This window comes from Myotis nattereri (genome assembly GCF_964212035.1).
Source record: "Myotis nattereri genome assembly, chromosome: 4".
Classification (NCBI taxonomy): Eukaryota; Metazoa; Chordata; class Mammalia; order Chiroptera; family Vespertilionidae; genus Myotis; species Myotis nattereri.
In genome coordinates, this window is record NC_138079.1 from 86537660 (window position 1) to 86553907 (window position 16248).

Sequence of the window (16248 nt, forward strand, 5' to 3'; positions counted from 1 at the left end):
GTTCCTCTGTATATTTGCTAAATTTTTGCCCTTCTCATCTGTTGAATACTCAGATATGTATTAATATTTCCCATAATGATTGTGCTTTTGTTGACTTTTCCTTGTAATGTGGTCAGTTTTTGCCATATGTAACTTGAAGCTATGTTGCTAGGCACACTATAGTTTATAATTCTTTCTAGCTTCTCGGGAGATTGTTACTTTACCATTATGTAATGACTTTATTTATCCCCATAAGGCTGTTTGCCCTAAATCCTGTTTTATCTGATATTAAGATAAACCTTCCTTTTGATAAGTATTTGCTTGGTATATATTTGCTCTATCAATTTGCACTTTTTTTTTTTCCTTTTTATGATATTCACTAGAGGCCCGGCGCACAAATTCGTGCACAGGTGTGTGTGTGTGGGGGGGAGGGGTCCCTTGGCCTGGCTGGCGATTGGGGCTGATTGGGGCTGTCTCGCCCAGTCCGGGTAGGGGGCGGGGGGCGGGGGAGGGACTGTGGGAGGTTGGCTGACCATGGGAGTTTGGCTGTGGGAGCGCACTGACCACCAGGGGGCTGCTCCTGTGTTGAGTGTCTGCCCACTGGTGGTCAGTGCACATCATAGCGACCAGTCAACCAGTCATTCGGTCAACTGGTCATAATGGTCGCTTAGGCTTATATACATATATAGATTGTATTAGTTTTATGTAGTTTCTATAACAATTCCTCACGATTTTGGTGGCTAAAAATAATAGAAATATATTGTCTCGCAGTTTTGGAGGCTAGAAAATAAAAATCAAGGTGTTGGCCAGGCCATGTTCCCTCTGAGGGTTCCAGGAAAGAATCCTTCCAAGCCTCTTCTAGCTTCTGGGAGTCGTTGAAAGACCTTGGCATTCCTTGGCTTACAACTGCATCATCCAATTTCTGCCTCTGTCATCAAATGGTTTTCTTCTGTGTGACTATCTCTGTCTCTTTTTCTCTTCTTATAAGGACACCAGTAATCTTAATTTGATTACATATACAAAGACCCTATATCCAGATAGGTTCCCAAATCAGGTTTTGGGTAAATGGGAACCTTTACCTTCATAATTAAAAATTCTTATGAAACATTTAAGGTATAAAAAAGTCTCATGTCTTGTGCACGTATAGGCCCTATTACTCCAACCTTTTGTTAACGCGAAATCCATCCTTCATCCCACCCCAGCAGGTACAGTCTCAACTCAGATTTTAACTTACCTCTGGGAGCTTCCCTTTCTTTCTTGTAAGCTCTGCTATGTATTTAAAATATTTTTAAAGTTTCTAAAAATAAATTTTTATTGCTTTTGGGGAGGAAGGGAGAGGGAGAGAGAGATAGAAACATCAATGATGAGAGAGAATCCTGCCTTCTGCACGCCCCACTCAGGGGATCAAGCCCGCAACCCAGACATGTGCCCTGGTTCATAGGTTGATGCTCAACCACTGAGCCACAACTGCTGGGCTTAAAAGTCTTTTATTCAGCATTTCTAGGTGCTTTACTGGAAACTTTTTATGTTGTTTTAGCCTTCCTTCTTGCTGGAAACAGAAATATCTATCAAAGTCAGTTTTTTATAGCTTTATTGAAAATTTTCACATAGCATCTCGTCCATCCACTTAAAGTGTACAATGTAGTGAGTTTTAGTATGGCCAAACAAATTTGGCCAAACATCACCACAATCTAACTTCAGAACATTTCCATCACTGAAAGCCACCCCATATGTGTTAGTAGTCACTCCCCATTTCCTCCCCTAATCTCCTCAGCCCTAAGCATATATTAATCTATGTTGTGCCTCTACAGATTTGCATAGTCTGTACATTTAATGTAAATGTGATCATACAATGTGTGGCATTTGCTGACTAGCTTTGTTTATTTGGCATAATGTTTTTAAGGTTCATCCATGTTGTAGCATATATCACTCTTATTCTTTCGTATTGCCAATAATATCTCATTGTATGGTGCTGCGACCTTCATGGCGGGGTTCAGGATCTGAAAGAGGAGCCGACGCACAAATGAAAATACTATACAAGAAATAGGAATTTAGAAGGCATTGGGGGCCAGGTGGAGCCTCTTTCTTTTTATTTTTTTATTTTTTTTAAAATATATTTTATTGATTTTTTAGAGAGAGGAAGGGAGAGAGATAGAGAGCCTCTTTCTTGAAGAGGCACACCGACTTCTGGCCTGGTCTGCTATTTATTTACTTGAATACATATTTGCCCTTTAGCAATGCATACAGGCGTATCAAAGGTAAAGTTTGGTAAACAGTAAAAGGATTATCAGGTTAGGGCAGTGGTCGGAAAGTCATTAGTCAACAGAGCCAAATATCAACAGTACAACGATTGAAATTTCTTTTGAGAGCCAAATTTTTTAAACTTAAACTATATACGTAGGTACATTGTTATTAACTTAATTAGGGTACTCCTAAGGCTTAGGAAGAGCCACACTCAAGGGGCCAAAGAGCCGCATGTGGCTCGCGAGCGCAGTTTGCCGACCACGGGGTTAGGGAATTGCCTTGAGCCACCGCTATCTCAACACGAACAATCTGTGCTTAGCTTCAGCCCTGCTAACGCTCAAGGTCCTTCGGCCTTCCACGTTCCTTGGTGCATTCTCATGACAGTATCGGCAAGCAGTGGCTTCCCGCAGTATGGATATACCACATTTTATTTATCCATTCTTCAACTAATGGACGTTTAGTTATATGAATTCTGTTGCTTTGAACATATGTGTACGAGTTTTTGTGTAGGCATATATTTTCATTTCTTTGGGACATATACCTAGGAATGGACTTGCTGGATCATATGATAAGTATATTTAGCATTTTGAGAAACTGTCAAACTATTTTCCAAAGTACCTGCACCATTCTACCTCCCCCTAATAATGTCATTTTAAAACCCAACTCAGGTGTTTATACTCGACATGGATAGAGTTCTTGTAGATTTTTTGAGCATGGTGAAGGCGATGTTATTGGAATTGCACATTAATGTGGAAGGAGAGATTAAAGACCAGGAAGCTGGTAGGAGGTGCTGCAGTAATCAAATTCTCAGTTGCTGATGCCTGTATTGGGATGGTGGCAGGCAGGAAAGATGTCAGGGTTCCCGAAGAACAGTGGAGATGATTCTCAGGCAGAAAAATGATTTTCAACTAAGTTCAACTCTGAGATATTCATTCAACCTTTGCCTTCTAATCTTGGTATTACAGAAAATAAATACCTGTTTTTAGAGAAGCAGAAAAGGGAATGAATACAAGTCTTGCCATTATGTGATAGAGGACCATGTAACTGGAACAGACCTGTGGGTCTATGATTTGCATGGAATTCCTTAAAGGTTGCATCCTCCTAGGCTAAGTGGGCTGCCCACTGTGAAGGCTGAGGGAACCATCTACAACCCTAGTCCATGTTTTTCCTACCAGTGGCAGCAGTGAGACTTTTGTGGATATAGTTCTGCATGTGTGTGCGCGTGTGTAGTGCATGTTGTGTGTGTGTGTGTGCGTGTGTAGCGTGTGTGTGTGTATGTGTGTGTACTGAGTAGCTTGGGCATTTGAAATGGACAAGTAGCTGAGTAGTAAAACCTCCCATAGCTCTAGGATTTAAAAATTGCCCATGAAGCTGTTCATCGTGTAATGGGACAATAGTTGTAAAGCTGCCACCATCCGGGAACTTGCAGTTGCTCAGTGAGGCTTGTTCCGGGGCCTCCTACTCTACTTGGCACAGTTATCACCCTTATGGGTTTTTTCCTGCTGTAATTTATTCTCAAGCATTTTGTATTTCCTTTGCCATTTAGATGAAATTTAAATAAAACCTTTAAGTAAAGAACCGTGTCAGGCTGTTACACACTTTAAACTCATGATAAAAGCAATCTGTATATCGTTCTTTGTTCAAATGAAGTAAAAACACCTGCATTTTTGCAGTTTCCTGTTACCAGCTCTTCTTATCTAGTGTTATATGGGGTGTCTCTGGGCCTTGCTAGCCTTGTTGTCATAGCCCCGTGGGGAGAGGAAAACAGGCATGAACAATAACCCCGTTCTGTCCCATTTCTTGTATCCCCCTCGGTTACGACTCCGGGCAGTCTATTTTATAGACCCCAGTTCTCAAAAAGGGAGAGGGTTTAGGGAACAAGACCTAAACCCACAACTCACCTTTGCCTTGCCTCTCCTCTCAATTCTCAATATAGATGTGCTCAGAGCATATTCCCAAGACTGATCAAATGAGAACATAATTCTTTCCATCACAGGTGATGTTAAAATTTCCATTGAAGCTGCATCTGAGCTTGAGTAACATATCACAATATAGTGGCTTTCAAATAATTCTTTTTTCCCTTCGTTTTTCTAGGCTTATCCAAATCCCTTGGGCTCATTGAAGGTTATGGTGGGCGGGGCAAAGGGGGCCTTCCTGCTACCCTTTCCCCAGCTGAAGAGGAAAAAGCCAAGGGACCCCATGAGAAGTATGGCTACAATTCCTACCTCAGTGAAAAAATCTCACTGGATCGTTCCATTCCGGATTATCGTCCCACCAAGTAAGTTCTGGTTCAATCATTCAGAGGAGATCCCTTGATCCTATGGGTGGATGAAGACCCCAGTCTGTGACATTTTCTGATGTCATTTGTAACTCGTGAGGGAGCTTTTATCTCAGTCTCCTCCACAACCAATAAACTGAGTACTGTTGATTATGAAATATTAGCTAAATAAAACATTTGATTTGTATAAAAGCAACCCAGAAACATATAGAAAGGTCTGCAATACAGAAAGTTTTCAATAAAAATCAGAAATCACCATGATCTCATTACCTAGAGATAGCAACTGTTAAAATCTGTCTTCAAGTCTGTTTTCTCTGCAGATTAGGAGAATATGATATATTGTTTTACCTCTTTTTTTTTTCATTTAACGTTATTTCATGAGCATTTTCTGATGTTATTAGCTATGATAATTATTTCCATTGTTTGGGACTTTGATTTTTCATTATTATAAATAACGCTTCGATGACTAGCTTCCCATTCAAGTCTTTATGTGTATTGATTAGATATTTATTTTCTTAATTCACATTTCTAAAAGTATAATCCTTAGATCACATTGTAGGAATATTTTTGGAGGCTCTAGACACATATTGTGATATTCCTCTCCCAAAAGTTTGTAGCAACCCCTACTCCTTTTAGAATTTTAATTGACCATTCCAAAACTGGGTGCTGCCATTTACAAAATGCTTTGCCAAGCTGACAGGTGAGAAAGTACATCCATGGCTGTTTCTACTCTTTTGTCTGAGATTCTTACCATTTAAACAGTTTGTTTGGCATCTTGATTGTCTTATGAAAGTTCTTTTTTTCTATGCCCTCAGATTTAAGAATTATTTGTTTTCTCCTGGTGAAATCGAGAAACGAAATTGCTCATAGAATCAAGATGCTGGAGGGAAAACCTATTTTCTAAGCAGGAGTCCGCCTTGGCCTCTCAAAAAGATTTTTCGTTTCCTGTTAGGTTTGTAGTGTCTCTTTTCCTATTCAGAGTGTGCCCTTGTTTAGAGCAGATTATTTCTTTTTCAAATGAGTTTTGTACAAATCAGTTAAGTATCCTGGTTACTGAGAAAAATAGATTTGAGATAAAGAAAATTATCTTAAATGGATTTAAAATTGCAGGATTCACCATGGAACCTGTTAACTCTCTCTCCCTGCCTAATAAGCATATATTCATTTGAATCGCTAGGAAAAATATACATCACCCCTGTTGGAAACTGTTTTGTATTCCTGGACTTTTGCTCTTAAAAACATCTGGCTGTTTTCATTTTCTGGTACTCTCTGATTAGCCTTCCTTATTTGAACATTGGCAAATAAACAGAGTCCTATTCTTTTCACTCCTATGAGAATGAAAATGCTTCCAACATGAAGCTACTGGAAATGGGTCAGTTGAACAAATATTAGTGAGCACATATTATGTCTCAGATGTTTTTCCCCACACCAGATAGAGGCAGGACATTGGATAAGACACAGTTCTTGCCTACTTACTGTTTGTCTATGGAGGGAGACAGATGTGCGGGCAGATTAGTTCAGCACAATATGGTCTGTATGGTGTGTATCAGGCCAGAGATATACATAGCATGTGCAGGGAGTATATGGGAAAGATTCCTGCTTGAGATGCTGCCTGAGCTTAATTTTGAAGGACCAGTAAAGGTTGGAAAATTGAAGAAGGGAAAGGGATAAGGGCAGACCAGGCAGGGGAACAGCAAGATCAGAGTTAGGGGTACAAATAAAAAAATGGTGTGCTCGGAGAAGAATGTATAGGTCCATAGTGCTCTGTAGCGTAGCATGGTGGCTTGAGCATGCCACTTATTTCTGGTCACTCCTGAAATTTCACTGATAATAAAGAACTAGAGAAGATGGCAACCTAGTCTAAGGGACAATGAGACAGGCAGTGACAGCGGGGAAGAGTCACCTACAAAGTTTTAGAAGATGGCAAGAGGATGGATGAAAGGTAACCGACAGCAAACTGGATGAGGCTGAGACCCAACTGCCTGCATATGGTGGAGAGTGGTGGTAAGAGCAGAAGAACATAGCCTAATCATACCTCAGAATGCCAGAGACCCAGAAATGGGAGGTTCTGGGTACTTCTGATGGCTGGGAGGTAGATTTGAGTAGAAGGATTGCAGTTGGATCTTTGGATCCTTTCTCCAACTCTGCACAACCAGAGTCTATCTTTTTCTACCCAGTGGAATATGGGAGGATTCCTCTCTGGAGAAGGTGAACTCTGGGCTTTAGTTCATAAGGTGTAACCTAGGTCAGAGGATAAGGCTGCATACTAAATGGGAACACTCTCAACCTCATTACCCCTCAAGGCTTTTAAACTACTCTGCAGAAACCATCTAGCCAAGAAAAAGGCCAATAGATATGAGAGTTGGGGGTATACTCCCCAAATGGTTGGGTTCTGCTCATGAGCTATTAGTAAGTTATGCCTGTTGTAAAGCTCCATCCAACTATTCATACTGTTTTAATCTAAAATAAGAAATGAGAGCGAGGATCCCTAGACATCTCAGGAGAGTCTCTGTTATAAAAGGCCTTAGCAACAGCAAATAGAAAACATTTGGAGGAAGCAGAGATTACAAACTTTATAACTCATGACAGAGAGATATCATGTCATGACATAGAAATGTGTTTTATTTGCAAAACAAGAGTCAAGTGCTATGTTAAAATAATAATCAGAGAATAAAAAACAAATCTTGGAAGTTATAAATGAGATAGAAATAAATAATGTAATAAAAGGTTGAAAGACAGCATTGAGAAAGTCTTCTGGAAGACAGAAAAAATAAAAATATGAGAGAAAAGACTTGAAAAGAATTAGATCAGTCCAGCAGGTTCAACATCAACTAATAAGAATGTCAGAGGGGAACTGAGAAAACAGAGAGAAGAAAATCATCAAAGAAATGATACAGGAAAATTTCCCAGAACTCTAGAGTTTTCAGATTGGAAAGTCTCACCCACTATCTACATGCTGAGTGAAAGGGAAAATATTAAGCCCAGATTAAGAAATGTAAATTAAAAATTTCAGATCAGCATGGGTGAAGAGCAAGTCCTAAACGCTTTCAGAGAAAAAAGTGACTCAAATATAGTTGTTATTGGATTTCTCAGTAGCAACAGTAAAAACTAAGAGGCAAGTTTTAAAAAAGCATTTTCAACTTAGAATTCTAGAGTTAACCATAGAATAGTTTGTGCCAAGAGCAAGCAGAAAGTAAATACATTACATTTGTGTAAGGTCTCAACAAGTTTACCTTCTCTGCATCTGTTTTCAGGAAGCTACTCAAATATATGCTCCAGTAAAACAAGGGAGTAAAATAAGAAAGAGAATGATAATAGGAATGAGGAAAAGGGTACAAGAGAATACTAAAAGCAGATCCCAGAGAGATGATGAAGGGCTGTCCAGGGTAACATTTCAAGGGTAACCATTCATATTAGGACAGGAAGATAAAGGGATATAAGAGGAATGTATACAAAGGGGGGGGGGGCAGGGGATATAATTGTTTAATTACTTTGTTTTTTACTGTATTAGGATTTTAAAAAATTATTTTTATTGAGGTATAATTGACATACAACATGTTATTTATTTCAGGCATAATGATTTGATATTTGTCCACATTGCAAAATGATTACCACAATAAGTCTAGTTAAAATCTGTCATCATAATAGCTACAAATTTTTTTTCTTATAATGAGAACTTTAAGACCGACTCTTTTAGCAGCATTCAAATATGCAATACAGTATTATTAACTGTAGTCACCATGGTGTACATTACTACTCCATGACGTATTTATTTTGTAACTGGAAATTTGTATCTTTTAACTCTCTTGACCCATTTCTCCCACCCCTCCACCCCATGCCTCTGGCAACCACCAATTTTTTTTCTGTATATAGGAGATTGTTTGTTGTTGTTAGATTCCTTATATACTAGTAAGTGAGATCATATGGTATTTATCTTTTTCTCACTTACATCACCTAGTATAATGGCCGAATAATATTCGTGTGTGTGTGTGTGTGTGTGTGTGTGTATGTATGTATGTATGTATATCACATATTATTTTTCTATTCACCTATCAATGGACACTTAGGTTTCCATCTTGGCTATTGTAAATGATGCTGCAATGAGCATGAGGGTGCATACATCTTTTTGAATTAGTGTTTTGGGTTTCTTTCAGTAAATACCCAGAAGTGGAATTTCTGGGTCATGTGGTAGTTCTATTTTGCTTTTTGAAGCACATTTATACTGTTTTCCATAGTGGCTGCACCAGTTTACATCCCCACCAACAGTGCCCAAGGGTTGCCTTACCTCCACATCCTTACCAACACTTATTATTTATTTCTTGTCTTTTTTAAAATAGCCATTCTAACAGGTGTGAAGTGATAGCTCATTATGGTTTTGATTTGCATTTCCCTGATGATTAGTTACAATTGAGCATCTTTTCAGGTACCTGTTGCCCATCTGTATGTCTTCTTTGGAAAAATTCAGATTCTCTGCTCATCTTTAAACCAGATTTTTTATGTTTGCTATTGAGTTGTAGGACTTTTTAAAATATATTTTAGAAATTAACCCCTTATCAGATATATGGTTTGCAAATAGTTTTTTTTCATTCATTAGATTGCCTTTTTATTTTGTTAATGGTTTCTTTTGCTGTGTAGAAGCTTTAATTTGATGTAGTCCCACTTGTTTATTTTTTCTTTAGTTGCCTTTGCAAGATATTTTAAACCATTCTTTCTAAAAGTTGGGGACTGAATTAGTGATAGTCACAGAAAAAAAACTGTGAAAAAGCAATTATTACCTACACAACAAAACAAGATTTTCTCAAGAAAGGAATTGCAATTCCATACAGTCTGTGGCTCAGCTGTAAACAATATGGTCATACAAATGTAAATAATGGATAATTGTTTAACTACTAATTATGATATAACTATATTGCAAGAGGAAGGAGAAGGAATGGGGGTGTGAGTGGGTAGTAGAAGAAAATTAAATCTTAATCTTCAGAAACAAAATTAATTGAAAATATCTAAAATTTAAACATCAAGAAATAGTAGCACAATCATTGTTATTAAGAAATGGAGATTAGAAAAGTGGATGAAACTATACATGTTTTGTTTTAATAAAACAGAAGTTTAAGCTATACATGTAAATCTATACCAAAAAATTAAGCACAAGATAGGAAGGGTGAAAGTAGGGTAGAAGAAAGAGTTGGAGATCTAGGTTGGATGACATGGCCACATTTGCCTTTTTAGATGATTTGGACAGCTCTTTGGAGGAGGAATTTGAAGGGGAAATTAGAGATACATTTGAGAGCTTGCCCACAGGCCACACATGATAACCAGAGGCACCCTTGTAAATTGTAGGCTTCATAGCAGACATTACCAAATTAATCTTTTTAATTGCAAGTTAATCCTTGCTGTCCAAGAGTGGGAAAGGCCTTGCCTGTAGAAGATGCTTTTTTGATATTTGAGCCCTGGGGATGGGTAGGGAGGCAGCTGTCAGGGCCAGAGCGGCTGCTTTCTTCTTCCCTTGCACGTCCAGGCCCAGGAGAAATTGCACCCCAATGGGCAAGATTCTTCTTGTGAAGCCCCCCAAAAGCTCTTCCATGTTTAGAGGATTTAAATTCTATTGCAAATTTTATGCAAAATCTCATGTTGATTTAATTCTTATTGTTTTATTATTAGACTACTCCTGAGAATCTGTTTCTCTTATTAATATGAGTGAATTTTTGGGCAGTAGTAGGATTAACCACTTGCTTGTCAGAGTTCATGCACATGGTTTCCAATATGCTGTTTTCCCTTTTACTTAAATTTTGTGATTTTATTTTTCCTTCCACTGGACAGATACTTTAAATTGTTTGAATCCTAAACTGTCGATTCTTCAATTTTCCTTTCTTCACTGCTTCAAAGTTGAGGAAGATGTCATCCCTCAGAACACTTATAAATATATTCTGCTCTGTGTGGCTGTTCCCTGGCTCTCACATTTCACTCCTCCATCTATCTAGAGTTTATTTTGAAAGTACACGGTATGTATCTTTTGTTTAAAATGTTTGCCCACGCTGTTTCAAAGCAGCTTTTTCAAAAACATTTTTGTAAATACCTCTTTCTCTTATTTGGAGGTGCTAAAGATAATACTTTTTTTGCTTTTCTTTGGATATATATTTATTTTTTATTTTTTACTTTTTTATTATTTAAAGTATTATAAATACTAGAACATAGGTCTCCTTTTTCCCCTATTGACCTCCCCCACCCACCCGGCACATGCCCTCACCCCCCTAGTGTCTGTGTCCATTGTTTATACTTATATGCATGCATACAAGTCCTTTGGTTGATCTCTTACCCCCGCCCCCAATCAGCTGCCTCCTGCACTCCCCCTACTGGGGATGTGCCCGCAACCAAGGTACATGCCCTTGACAGGAATCGAACCTAGAGAGTCCGCAGGCCGATGCTCTATCCACTGAGCCAAACCAGTTAGGGCTCTGTATCTATTTTTGTTCATCAGTTTATGATGTTAATTATATTCCACAAATGAGTGAGATCATGTGATGTTTATCTTTCTCTGACTGGTTTATTTTGCTTAGCACAATGCTCTCCAGTACCATCCATGCTGTTGTAAGAATTCCTTCTTTTTTACAGCAGCATAGTATTCCACTGTGTAGATGTACCACAGTTTTCTAATCCAGCCTAAGTGCCTATCAGTGGATGAATGGATAGAAAACTGTGGTATATATTTCTTTTCTTTCATTCTTAAAAAAATATTAAAAACTAGAGGCCTGGTGCACAAAATTCATGCACTCGGGAAGATGGGGACCTTGAGCCTGGATTGCATGCATGATCGGGGCCAGGGAGGGATGTGGAAGGTTGGCCAGCCAGGGAGGGACCATAGGAGGGCTCCAGAGCATGTCTGGCCCATCTCACTCAGTCCTGATCTGCCAGACCCCAGCAGCTAACCTACGGGTTGGAGCATCTGCCCCCTGGTGTTCAGTGCACATCATGGCGAGCAGTTGAGCGGCCTTATTATATCATTAGCATATTATGCTTTGATTGGTTGAACGGATGACTGGATGACCAGACACTTAGTATATTAGGCTTTTATTATATAGGATGGCCTTTGAGTGGAGCCTCCAACCTGCCAGGCACTGTGCTGGCAGCCTGGAGAGGAGCACAGCACATTTGGGCTTCCTGGGAAATCTGAGAGAAGGGATGGCCGCCACTGTCCACAGTCCTGGGGTTGCGCACAGAGGGCCCTAGCACCTAAGACAAGGGAATGCGCCCTCCTGGGAGAAGCAAATGATGGCACAGAGGTGACCTTGGTCTTAAGGGTGAGGGGGAATTTTTCCCTCCAAAGAGAATCTAGGGCATTTGAGAGAGAAGAGTGAGTGCAGGAGGAGTACTGGAAATGATCTTGGATTTGGGGGGTAGGGGAACAGCACAGAATCTTGTAGCTCAGCTCAGTTTCCAGAGTGAATTGTGGAAGAGGTTGGGGGTAAGGGGAGCCCTGCAAAGCACTTCACGTGCTAGCCTGTGTTAGGCACAGATTTTATCATTTCAGTGGGCACCAATGAAGGCTGTGAGGCAAGATGGTATTATTGTTACCCTCTGATTTTTTAAAATTATGACTAATTGTGGGAGAAATGTGGGGGATAGCTTAGAGGAGATAAAGGCTGATGGCAGGATGACTAAATATAAGTCTTTTCTCCATCCACCCAACCTGTGCCGAGGGTCAGCTATGTGTGAGGCACTGCACTGTGGAGAGAGAGAGAGACTTCTAATAACACAGCTTATGTTTTATAATTGATTGTGTGGCTTTCACAGCAGGTATTTCTCTGTAACAAACCAGGGGCTAAGAGGAGGTGGAGTAGAATGGCTAGATTCAAGAACATTTTTCGGAGGATCAGCAAGATGAGGCAAGTAATTGGATATGGATGAAGTAGGTGCAATCAAGAGATTGCTAGCTTGGGAGACAAAGGGGGAGTTAATTCCTTAACCAGGAGGGAGACCCCTGCAGAGGTACTTGTTTTGTGGGGAAGATAGCTGTTCTGCTTGGCCAGGGTTCCCCATAGTAATAGATTTATTGAGGTCACAACAGGAGATGAATCTCTTCAGCTTCATTCATTATTTGGCTATGTGTGTGTGAGCCAGAAGGTAAAATGTGGTGACACCAGAAGCCAAGCAAGGCTTTAAAAACCTCTACTCCTTTCCTGTGCTGAGATATACCATCTCATATCATGAAATGGCATATTAATGATCTGCTTGCCCAATTATTCCGTAATGTGGGGCAGGAACCCCTAACAGCACAGAAATCTGTGTGTATTAAAGCCGCCGCTGAGGTCCCTGAACACATTTTATGGTTTGCCTCCTGTTTCCAGCCTGCGTGGGTAATTTATGGACAGTTTCTACTACTGTTATCTTCAATTTCTCCTTTGGCTTCGTGCTTATAAATCCAGATGTCAAGTTTCTTTGGAATTCATTTTGCTTCACTCAGACAGTCTCCTCTTCCCTTTATTGCCATAAACTCTAACCTGTTAAATTCCAACAGTGCCTGCTTTGGACACAGGCAGCGTGAGATGCCTGTGGACCATCTTCATGTCATGTCCGGCGGACAGCTGCATGTTTGGGTCTGGAGGTCAGGATGATGGCTGGACTGACCATGGGGCTTTCAGAGTCATCCATGCCCAGTGGGTGTTTTAGGTTGAGTCTGTGTGTATGTGAGTTGTGTGCCTATGTGAGTTATGGTGTTAGATATAATTTAGTGGAAAGAATCTACTCATCGGTCAATACCCAGCTCAAGTTTTCCCTCCTCCCTGGAAAGGAAACATCTGATCATTAAAGCTGCAACTAGGCTTCTTCTGTATGTTTGTTTTCTGAATCATTCCTTGGGCAGCAGATTGCCGTGGGTCATAAGTTGGCTTTCATCTAGAATGACAGAACCTTAACGATGGCTAAGGATCCTGTGTTAACCTTTCTTTTCCACAGAAGTCAGCACAGAGGGTAGCTACCCTATAAGTACTTGTTGGTTGAAATGATAAATAGGTGCCTGCTTAGGAGTGTCTCTGATTCACTAACCACAATAATAATTCCCTCTTATTGACTGCCTCTTATGTGTTTGTCATTGTGCTGCATGTTTTATTGATCTCATTTAAATGTAACTGCTCTCTGAAGTAGCTGTTGCCATCTCTGTTTTATAATGAGGAAAGTGGTGGGGAGTTTGGAGAAGTTGAGCAACCTACCTGAGGTCACAGGCTTAGTAAGTGCTGGTGCCCAGATTCAAATCCAGCTGTGTGTGTGCGTGTGTGCGTGTGTGTGTGTGTGTGTGTGTATCTTCAGGGCCTGTGCCCCTCTCTCCACACCAGGTGCCCTGCCTGTCCTCCCATGTGTGGACTGGAACCTCCTACTTCACACTGGTATCACCAGAAGAAGAAGAAATTCTGAGTCCTAAGACAGGACCATTTCTCTGAGAAATTATGTGTATGTGTGTATGTGTGCGTGCACATATGCTTCCTTAGTTAGTCTTCTTCTGTTGGTCCCTTTACCCCCTCCAGCTGTAACAGAATCCCATTACCACAAGGGCTAATTTGATTAACTATTGCCCATTAAAATAGCCTTATAGTGTAACTAGAGGCCCAGTGCACAAAATTCGTACAAGAGTAGGCCTGCCTTCCCCCGGCTGCCAGCACTGGCTTCTCTCTGGCACCCAGGACCTGGGCTTCCCTTGCAGCCCCGGCTTTGTCCAGAAGGTCATCTGGAAGGATGTCTGGTCTAATTAGCATATTATGCTTTTATTATTATAGATATGGTTGAAATCCTCTTTAAGGGATAGAGTATTTTGCCGGAAGCCGGTCCATCCTTGCTGCTTGACACAGTTGCTGCAGGATAGAAACATCTGCACAGCATATGTTTCAAGGGACCTGGCGTATATAGCATACTGTTCTTAATATGTTTGCTCCCCTTAGCGCTGTGTGTTTTAACCAAGGTCACCTCTCCGAGAAAGGTTGTTTTCCCAGGTAGGGATTTTTCCCTGAAGATTAGGGAGGGGCTGAAACTCATGCCAGGCGGGTAGTTAATCACTTTAACTACAAACAATCATGCTTAAGCTACATAATCTTTACTCCCTGGACTGGAGATAAGAAACGCCCTAACCTTTGTAATAGAAATTGACAGGATTAAAATCAACTGGTATAAATACGGATGTAACAAGACAATAAACAGCAGAACCTCTCTGGAGATCCAGACCAGAACTTGGCTGGAGATCCTGGCTGGAGATCCTTGGCTAGGCTGCTGATCAACTGAACACTGTCTCCGTGTCCTTCCTTCTTCGCCTACTCCGTCTACACCTTTGGGGACCCCTGGACCCGCTGGGGCTGGACCCCGGCAGTATTTTTTGTAAAATTCAGGAAAAATAAATTTTAAAAAATACTATTATGTTTAGGAAATACATTACTGTAAAGTTGATTTAACCTAGAGGCACAACCAGGGAGACTTCTTTTGTCAGAGCTGGTCCTTATTCAGCTGGGGGGTGAAGGGAAATGTGCTGGTAGGGATGCCTTCCCTTTTAATATGTGAGGATAGTAATTCCTGAAGCGTTTGTGGGTGAATGTTGATCCCACATTTGTGAGCTCCGTACATCTGAAAAGCATGTCTGGACCATTTAAAAACCTTCATGAGAGAGTTTTTCATAGAAGTCAAGAGCATGGACCTGGAACTCTGTTCTAATTCCAGTTTCACCTCTTACTGGCTATGCGACCTTTGGGAGAATCATATAACCTTTCTGTGCCTCGGTTTCCTCATATGTGAAATGGTGATGTAATAATATCTACTTTACGGGATTGCTGTGGGGAGTAAAATGTTACGCATGAACTGCATTAGTCTCAGCCCTTCTCCTGTATTAACATCTGAACAGTAAACATTAGCTGCAATATTTTTAGAGATCCTTTGCCACACATCCCTCTTATCCTTACAACACGCCACATGGAATGATAGATTCTTTAGGGAAGTACCTCTCTGAAAAGTGGGTTAGTACTGCATGTCTCACTCAGATGGAAAACTTGGCTCTAGGGTAATTCACACTCCTTGTCCTGAACTTGGCACTAAAGTGCGAGGCAGCCGGCCTGAGACAGACACCAGGCTGTGCTGAGTGCCTGGGAAGGGCATGTTCGCTTCCTAAGGCTCTTCCGGGCCGGATCAGAGGTTCAGCTTTGAGATTTACAGCAGCTTCCTTATGAAGGAGGTCAGTCCAGATGTCCTGAGGGCAGGGACACTTGGGAAAGCCAGTGGGATGGGGCCAGCTGCCTCCTCTGCTTCTTTGCCATCGTCAGTAGTGGTTAGACCAAAAGCAGTACAATGTATGCTCTACTTTTTCACGCATTGAAATTATTTTCCCACATATGAAAATAATTTTTTCATGAAAAGGGCTGAATATTAAAAAGCACATTATAGAGTGCTTTTTCTCAAAGGGCAGCCTGTGGGGCTTTCTAATAATGTAGGTTGCCGAGCCCAACAGAGTTCCTGGTCTGAAGTTTTGGCCACTCCCTGTGAATTACTTCTGTGTGTTGAGAACCTCTGAGAGGGTCAGGAGGGAAAGATTGGGCATTATTCAGCGGTGGCCTTGCCTGCAGAGGCCTGTGTACTCAGTGAAGTTTTGATTTTGGAGACTTTTGGTGAAGCTGCTCCAAGGCGGAGCTTGACTGGGCCTCCAAAGCTCGGGTGGGCGTGACTGCTCCTCCTCTTGCAAGCTGTTCTGGGATCTGGGCAGCAGAAAGAAACCCTTTGTTACC

General features: G+C 40.9%; 1 protein-coding gene across 5 annotated transcripts in view; it reads left to right on the forward strand.

Annotated features, from left to right (window-relative positions):
• The window catches only part of GALNT17 (polypeptide N-acetylgalactosaminyltransferase 17), a 421721-nt gene that overhangs the window by 153440 nt on the left and 252033 nt on the right, over positions 1-16248 (forward strand). For all 5 annotated transcript variants that reach the window (XM_081090567.1, XM_081090568.1, XM_081090571.1 and 2 more), the window contains exon 2: positions 4318-4501. In XM_081090567.1, coding sequence (XP_080946693.1) covers positions 4318-4501 — 184 coding nt within the window. The remainder of the gene's footprint in view (positions 1-4317; positions 4502-16248) is intronic.